Consider the following 9,343-nt stretch of genomic DNA (forward strand, 5'->3'; position numbering starts at 1 on the left):
GCCACCACAAAGATCTGTCAAAGGAGATGAATCCTGACAAGCTACAATAACATGACTCTAATCCCACCATACTAAAATAATCCAACTTTTGCATCCTCCAAGACATTTATCATTCACAAGGCCTTGCTGGTTTCCTCTATTCCCTACCAGTTTATTGGCACTAACAAGTGCAAAGGAGTATCTGTAATGCAGTAAGGTATTTATCCAGGCAGAGCTCTGCACAAAAGCAATTACATCTTTCCAATACCTGAACTCCTTCAGATTTTAGGTATCTCTACAACCACATAAACATGCAGTATTCCCACAGGTTTATTTTTATATAAATCCAGCAAGTCAGCTTATACTCTTTCTGCAACCTTAAGTGCTTCATATGACTAGAGCTGCCTGAGGCCAACATGATCAACTCCCAACATTTGCCATGCACACATCATCAGGCTGACTGTGGGATCCAAACGCCAGTCTCCTAATAAAGACTGCACACACACAGCCAAGCACTCACTCTACATTTCTGTATGCTTCCTAAGATTCTATGTACAATAAAGGTGTGTTCCACAAATGTTTTGAAACTACAGACAATTTGTTATTATTTCATTTGCTATGAATGATTCCGTATGCTGGCCACAGCAGTTGAAGTTACATGAAAACTAACTACGAAACAGCAATTTAAAATAAATAAAATAAAACTCATTTTAACAGACTGAGATCATATCTGGGTACAGTCCCACCCCACGATTTCTATTTTGCATTTATGCACTTGTCTCAGGATCCATTGCTAGAATGTGCGCTATATAGTCCCTTGTAGTCACTAACTAAAGAACTGATTGTACTTATTTACAAAGAAAGCCCCAAACAACCACAGACAGATGTACAAATAGAAAAGAAGAACTTGTCTGGATTTTTATTGTCACCAAACTAGTCAAAAAGTCTCGAAAGTAATGCAGGCTTATTTCTGTGTTTATTCTCCTGAAATATATTTATCTTTGAAGGCTTCTACAAGCCTTCTTATCCTTCCAGGTACCACAAAACATTAAATGGACGCCTTTTCTGCAAAGAGTTCTTTTACGAATTCCATCCAATACTGTGCTTACCTCTTTTCTGAGATCATAAAGTTGCTCCAGTGTTTCCAGGCCTTATGTCTTTCCTGAGATACATTCCATTGAGCTACAATCCTACTAGTGACACTCATTTCTAAAACTTACATTCTAGTTGGCTATTCTGTGTTTTAGATTGCCTTGTGTTATTAATTTATTTTCAAGTCTTCAATTTTATTCTGGATTACTTCTCTTCTGAGAAGTTTATCACTGTTTTCATTTTTGAATTAAACTTAATAATCTTTCAGGCTATACATACATTGTAATGCATGAAGCACATAATGGGCGAGTAATCTAATGTTAAACATTGGGAAATACATGTTTAAGTTATTTCAAGAAAGCTATACAGCAATCAATTAAAAAATTAAGATGACACCATCTTCATCTCTTTCCATTCAGAATTGCTTATCACTTCTGCAAACAAAGACTTTAGGCAAAACTACCCTAAACTCTGCCTATTATTATTACGGCATAACTGCCCTCTACTAACATCCAAAGATCTTTGCCTCTACGTTTTAGGAAGGTAGTTCAGCTGTAGCCCAAATGGCCCAAAGCTGAACAGCCTCCCTACAAAATTTTAAACCAATGTGCCCTACTGAGTAATTTAAAAATCAATACACCTTCACCCTTGAAAATTAATGAGTTCTGAGTTGAAATAAACACACTTCACTGAAGAGTGTGGGGTAGGAAAGCACACCACCCTGTCAATCCATAGAAAAAAGGAAACATAGTCACAACACAGACAAAACTTTAGGTGTAGACAGATCACACCCAGAAGCGAATCAAAGGAATCAAACCTTTCTTTTGAATAACATATATTAGAAAAGTTAATTATTGCAAATCCTTGTATTGGACGGGCTTGGCTTTTTCTTTTCTAATTTATTGTGAAATCTACACAACCTGTGCATCCATTCAGCATGTGGGGACATCGCAACGCTTCTGACCCAGAGAACAAGGCGCACCTACTGAACCAGTGGTATAGAGTCCAAACTACGTTCTGGCTAAGACGGAGCCTCCCAGCCTCCAATGACCTCACAGTCTGAACAAGGTCTTGAGAGACTCTATAAAGTAGATTTTTTCCTGAAATACAAAAAAAAATCCTAGGCCTCAGAAAATAAAATGTGTTTTAGTAAGTATTTCCTGTTTCACAACAAAAAAGGGGGAGGAAAGTACACCTGCAAAAAAACCATGTGAACTAATAATGTGTAAGACAGAGGAAAACGTAATGCACAGAAGTAAAGTGAAATCGAGCCAGACATACCTGAGTTGTTGATAGGCGAAAAACAGGGCCGGTTGTGGGCACCGAAAGCCTCGGTGAAATGCTGGTAGGACCTTGTCCCTGTGTTTGTACTTGAGCCTGCATTTGAGCCTGCGCTAGAGCCTGCTGAGGCACCATCACAAGCTGTCCAGCATCCGTGCGCACCAGCACCATACCTAACGGGAACAAAGGAACAGTAACTATAGAATAAAGAACAACATGAACAATAATATATAAAGAACTATCTAACTATCTTACATAAAGTAATGTATAGCACTGTATGTTTTTTCTTTATACTGTATCTTTTTTTTTTATTCTGGTGTAACATGAGATTTTATTTCTAAGATGAAAAGGAGCCCCTACTAGCAGACAAAAACTAACACCCAATTCAGTTTGGAATTCAAAAAACTGCAGTTTATGGATAACAGTCATGAAAAAAAAAGCAAACAGTCACTTGAGTGTATAGGCATACAGCAACTTTCAGCAGCCTAGCCAGTGTCAGCAGAATAAAATTAGAAAGAAATATTCATTAAAAGTAAACTATAATGACAATCCAGTAGCTGAGAACAAAACTCAGTATGAACATACCAGGGACAATGACACAAGAGCTTTACAAAAACAACAGCTTTAGGGGATGTGTACATGCAAACATTAGGCCAGACACCTTACTGAGTGTCAAATACAGTATTTGAGATTTAGTAAATTGTTGAGCATGAACACATGGATTTATTTGGCACCCACCATCACTGTATTGGGAGGCACTACCTGTGGTTTAGACACCAAGAAAAAAGTATTGTCATACCCAGAGAAGCAACGCAACTACTCCTCAGCACAAAATAATACAAGTGCAGATTACTTTAGGAAAACACCAAAGGAATTGTTTTCAAATTATCAGAGCAGTTGGCAAGTGCTTCCTAAGACTTTCTGAAAGCAAATGATAATACTTTCAGATTATTTTCTAGTAACACATTTCACAATAGAGGCCTTCTACATAACACAGACAGCACCATCAAGTTTTGCCCTACGTGTAACTTCGTTTTTGGCAATCAGCAGGATAGGAAAAACTTGTGAAAAGTTTTCCACAATCAGCAGGATAGAAAAGGGGAGACAGCGGTTAAGTTGGTCCCTGGCTCACCTAGAGCTTCACACTTACTCAAGATCACTGCAAACCATGGAATGTGTATCCTCTAGTTCTCTCAACATTCAGAAGCAGTTCCCCAGACAGATTATTTTAGAAGAATTTACAAGTTAGTTCCAGACTGCATTTTAATAATAATGTAACCTAGATAGGATACAACGGGTCTCTATACAGAAAAACATCTTGCCTGTAACTACTGGAGAACCGAAAAATAAGGATCTAGCAAGTCAACTTTTATTCCGTTGATAAAGTCAGTAGACAGTTTCTGCAATATATCTCTACGTGCAAATTGCTTCATATATCTTTTTTAAGTCTTCAAGGGAAAATAAAGAAAGTAAAAGTTTACATCCACTTCTAATTGTTAGCTTCCCAGAAAAAAAAAAAAACAAAACAAACACCTCAGTAAATGGACACCTCAGTAAAAAGTTTGCAACATACCAAAAAGATAAAGAAATTTGAACAGTATTATATCAAGCAAGTCACAAATTTCAAAAGTACCTTATACCAAGAAAGCCTTTCTTTCAGTGTCTGACACAAAAACAAATCCCAGCCCTGGGATGAACCTGTGAGTGAACTGCAGCACCAATAAAAGCTCTCACTCACATAGTCTCAGGTGCTCCCAGCCAACCATCACTGCTAAAAGCACAAAGAGAAGGCAAATTTCTGCCACTGCAAACTAAAGACAAACTGTTTTAAGTTAATTAAGTCTTCATGAAACCACTGAGCTTTATCTGGTTGGAGCATCAGAATTTGGAGCAGGAGTTTCATAAACTATGGCCAAAGACACAACTGCTAAAAGGCCACTTAGAAGCAAGCTCCACTCACTTTTTTGCTCCACTTACCTTAGCTAATAAATATCAACTATTTCAAGAAGCACGGTGGAAGAAGTTATTTCAGACTATATCAATATCTCCACGTGTCATCATGCTATCAATATTAATAACAAAAAACTAGTTCAAATGTTAAATCATCTCCTAAATTAAGAAGGTACAAAAAGTTACCAACTTTTTACAACATGAAAATCCACGCAGGGGACCACAGAACCCTTCAAAATTTCAGGTGAAACAACACAGAGTTGGAGTAGGAATGGCTGGGATGACAGGATGCTGTTTGGGTCAGCCTTCACGAATTTAACAGTTTTAGCAATGAAAGTTAAGGCACTAAAAGGAGAATAGAGGGGACGCGACAGTTACTTCAGAGTTAGAAACAAAATTCGACGATGTACAGGCTGCCCAGAGGCTCCAGAGAATGACACCATCGCACTTAGTAAAATTAAACATTTTAGACTAAATCAGCTTCTATCTTGCCACCTGAGTCACGGCAGAAGCCGCTCTTTGAAGGAGGAAAACTTTCAAGCCTATCGAGAGTGAAGCAGAAAATAAGAGTCCTTCAAAACACATATAGAATTACTCTGACTCCCTCCCGGGCTTCTTACCCCGGGCACGGCCGCTCCCCGCGCCATCCCCTCAGAACTCACCGTCACCGCCGCTCCCGCCCCGAGACCAGAGCAGTAACTCATCAACCAACACTCGTAATTACTCAGCGCTAGCAACCGCCCGTCCCGTGCCAATTACATCCTCATTAACGGCAGCCTGATTGTCAGCCGCCGCCCTCACACAGGTGGGCTCTCCCGCTCGAGCAGCGGGACGGGAACAACTCTGGCGAACAAAAATCCCCTCAGAAAAGGGGAAACAACAACAACAAAAAAAGAAGGGGTTAGCGATAGCGGGGGGGCGGCGGCCCCCCACTTACCGGGCGGGATGGTGAAGCCGGGGGGCAGCTGGATGGTGGTCTGTTGCGGCGGCCGCACGATCAGCTGGGGGGCCACCAGCCGGGGGGCCGCGCCCAGCGCCGGCCGGGGCGAGAGGGCCTGGGGGGCGGCGGGGGGGGCAGCGCCCGCCTTGCCCGGGCCCACCGGCGCCTTGGGGGCAGCGGCGGCCGGCGGGGGGGCGGCCGGCGGGGCGCCGTTGGCGGCCGAGGCCTGTCCCGGCGGGGCGGGCGCGGGGCTGGCGGAGTTACTGAGTGCGTTTACTGCGGGGAGCGGGCCGTGCGCGGGCTTGCCGGGCGCCGCTGCGGTGTCGGGCCGGCCCTGGCTGCTGACTGGTGGGACCGCCGCCGGCCGGCCCCCGGCGCCCTCCCCGTTGGGCGCCGCCTCGCCGGGGAGCGGCGCGGTGCTGGCGGCGGCGGTGGAGACCCCCTCGGCCGGGGTCCCGCTCCCCGCCGCGGCCTCGGCGCGCTGCGGCGGTGCGCTGGCGGCGGGCGGGCTGCCGGCGGGGCTGGGGCTCCCCGCGTCCCGGGCGGCGGCGGCAGCGGCCACATGGTTGTTGACAGGCTGGGGCGGGGGGGCGGCGGGCTGCGGCGGGGCAGGGGCGGCGGGGCTGCCGCCGCCGCTGAGGAGAGCCGCTCCATGTGATTGCTGCACACTACTACTGTTTACACTCGCTCCCCTCCCTGCCGCCGCCGCTGCCGCCACCGCCGCCGCTGCTGCCGCCGCTGCCGGGGGGGACGGGGAGGGGAGCGGCCCCTGGGCAGGGGCTCGGCTCTCCGCGGCTCCGGGGCAGCCCGCCGCCTCCTCTGCCCCGGCAGCGGGAGGAGGCGCGGGATGCCCTTGCTGCTGCCGGACGGGGCTGCTGCCCCCCGCGAGGCTCCCCTGCTGTTGCTGCTGCGGCTGCTGCTGCTGGGACGGGGCGGAGGTCCTGGGCTGGGGCGCCTCGGCGGAGCCCCGGCCGCCGGCCAGCTGCGATTCCAAGGAGCCCACCAGATCGCTGACCGCCTTCTCGTCCACCTCCTCGGAGAAGAGCAGCATCTCTTCCAGGGGGTCCGAGGCGCCCGCCGCCATCTTGCGCTGAGCTGGGAGCCGGCCGCACAGCGCGCAGGCGCGCCGGCCTCTGCCGCGCGCGGGGCATGCTGGGAGGGGCCGGCTTCCTCCTCCCCCGCCCGGGGGCGGGGCGGGCAGGGCGCGTGGCTGAGGCGGCGGCCGTTGTGGCGGGCGCCGTGGGATTTGTCCGGTCCGCGACGTGAGGGACGGGGCCTGGGGGCGGCCGTGGTGAGGTGGCTCCCCGGTCGCCTTGGGAAGGCGAGGGGCGGCAGCGTGTGCAGGCAGGTGCCTTGGCGGTGCAGGGGGCTTGTGCTGGTAGTTGGGTCTGCGGGGACTAATGGCAGGGAGGTCTGAGGCACGGAGGAGGCCTGCGGCCCCAGTATGGAGGGTTGCGAGCTTGCATGTTGGGAGTTATTTTAAAGTAGTTATTTAAAAGACGTTTAGATGTAATGCTCAGGGTTTAGTAGTAACGTGGCAGTGCTAGGTTAACGGTTGGGCTTTAAGATCTTAAAGATCTCTTCCAACTGTAAGGATTTTATGAGTTGAAGAGCCCTGCAGCCCTGTTGTCTTTTGGTAGCGGAGCTGCCATAACCCTGCTCTTTGCCGTCACCTCACACCCTGTGAGGACAGTTGCAGCCAGCACCGTGTCCTTCACCACGCTTACAGAGTGCTGAACACGCATGCAGTGGGCTGTGGTGGCTCAGCTGCCTTGCACACCCGCTCCTCCACAGGAGGGAACCTCCAGTGCTGGTGGAGCTGTTTGAAATCCTGACGTGCGCACAGAGTACCTGCACCCGCATTTGCACTGCTGCCTCTGCTGCAGCGTATTTGCATTTATGTCCAAAGCAGCTACTTTACCTACACAAGAATGGCTGCAGTAATACAATTTCCTAAGGTGGATGCTGTTAACAGAGGACTTGTAAACCAAAAATAAGATTCTTGGCATCATCACAGCAGCCACTCTGGCACACTGCGCTCCCTCAGCATCCCCACAGCAAATTTGAGGTAGTTTATTTTGTTACTTATACTTTTGCCATTGCAATCCTGTATGTCCTTTTCCCATCAATGCTTGCCTCAGGTGTTCGGAAATACCATTTAAGAGAAAAATGGTGGTCCTAACCCATCACTTCTTTGATTAATGACAGGGCAATTTCTTTGGTGGGACCTTCAAAATGTGATATAACCATTGCTCACAGTTCATTGCGTCTGTTCTTACACCATGAATTTGTGAAGCTGCCAGGAGAAAGCAGCGTGGATTCCGTTCTCTGGCTCTGCTGGCCTGCAATAGCATGGATGTCTGCAGACCTGGATGTATTTGAGCTGCTGCTCTGCGGCCTGGAATGATGACTCATTCTCCATGTTGTGAGTTTCGGGATTTTCCACAAAACTGAAAAAGGTGCATCAGTGCGTAACCCACCTTCAATTGCCCAACACACCGATGGAAGCGAGTGAAGGGCTGACAGTGCACGTGTGCACACAACTCTTCTCCGTTCCCAGGCTCAATCTGTTAAGTCACACATTGTATGACTTGCTCGAGTCACAAGATTAAACTGCTAATAACTGGTTTGTTACCATCCATTTCCTCTTAACGTAGGTTACATTTTTATTCAGGGTAGTTTTTCCTGATTGTCTGTTCGTACATTTAGGAGCAGGCTTATGATGAATCAAAACAAACCATTTTTAAAATGCATGAAAAATAGGTTGCACCTGTTTAATTAGGATAAGTTTAAATGTCTCCTGAAATTAAATCAGTGCATATTTCTTAAATAAAGTGGCCAGTAAAAGTACTGAAGGCCCAAAGGTGTGGTTAGGATGTAATAAATGGGAAACACTGCAGTAAGTGAATGTGAAAGCACAGTAGTGCTTATGAAAAGCAGTATTAAGTGTGTGCAGGTGATCTCTACATCAAAAATTTGCGTAGCAAATGAGTATTGCTTTTATGGAATGCTCCAGTTGAATTAAATTTGGACTTTTAACAGATGTTTCTACCTGGAAATTTAATTAAAAGATAGACTATTACTCAATTTGCTATTGCATAAAACCAAAGAATATTCATTTTGGTTGGAAAAATGTCTATCCGATATTACTTCATTTAAGAGTCCCACACTTTATTAATTGTATCAGAGAAGATTCCATGCTTCCTTCACTTATTTGCCCTGATCCTGGACTTCATTTGCATACCACTATCTCCACAGTTTTTGTAAGAGAATGGAAAGTTAGGCATATGACTTTGCAACTAGTCCTGATTGCGAAAAAAGTTTTAGTATACATTTTTCTAACACTATGATGTTAAACTGTCCTGCCATAAACCCCACTCAGGACGAAAACTTTATTGTTTTGTAACTTCAGAAGATAAAAAGTAATCTTCCCACCAGAAGGAGAAAATGGCAAGTCATGATTTATAAGACAGGTTTCAAAACTTAAAAAATTGCCTATTTCTAATTACAGTTTTAAAGTATATTTGTGGGTGGGTAATCTGTAAAACATGAATTCATATTTCTTCCCACTCAGCTCTTCTTAATTGAGCCATTTTATGTATACAAACACGCAGAATAAGGAAGTATAATAGAATATTTTATTTAGTAAAACATGATGTATAGTGATTCACATTGGACTCCTTTCAAGTCAAGAAGTGATGACATACATAAGAATGTATTTAAACTTGTTGATGAAACTGGCTTTGGGCTTGTGCTTTTACGTAGGGAACGAGACTTTCAGTAAAGTACAGAATCTCTGAACTTTTGTAGTCATTCTTTTATTAGAAAAATCTTTTTCAAATATTTAAATGCTTTTCATCATAGAAAACATATTTCTGAACATATTTTTCTCTTTCATTTTTAGGAGTTAAGTATGTATAGAATAAAAAATTCGAAGAGACCACTGTGATCATGTAATCTGATCTCCTAAAATGCAATCTTTCATTAATTATTTTTGGTTTGAAATAGAGAATGTCTATTAGAAGTTAACTTCCAACCATGGTTTTAAAATTGCCTCGGAAAGAAAATCCCCCACAAAACTTGTTAAGTTGCTGTTCAGTT

General features: G+C 45.4%; 1 protein-coding gene across 1 annotated transcript in view; it reads right to left on the reverse strand.

Annotated features, from left to right (window-relative positions):
• The window catches only part of LOC128908075 (transcription initiation factor TFIID subunit 4-like), a 142,986-nt gene extending 136,616 nt beyond the window's left edge, over nucleotides 1-6,370 (reverse strand). Inside the window, exons 1-2 of the mRNA XM_054197616.1 lie at nucleotides 5,240-6,370; nucleotides 2,353-2,525 (exon numbers count right to left, since the gene is read on the reverse strand). Of these exons, the coding sequence (XP_054053591.1) occupies nucleotides 2,353-2,525; nucleotides 5,240-6,326 (1,260 nt within the window). The 5' untranslated portion in view covers nucleotides 6,327-6,370. The remainder of the gene's footprint in view (nucleotides 1-2,352; nucleotides 2,526-5,239) is intronic.
• Between the last annotated feature and the right edge of the window lie 2,973 nt (nucleotides 6,371-9,343).

The sequence above is a fragment of the Rissa tridactyla genome, chromosome 4 (genome assembly GCF_028500815.1).
Source record: "Rissa tridactyla isolate bRisTri1 chromosome 4, bRisTri1.patW.cur.20221130, whole genome shotgun sequence".
In the NCBI taxonomy this organism is placed as follows: Eukaryota; Metazoa; Chordata; class Aves; order Charadriiformes; family Laridae; genus Rissa; species Rissa tridactyla.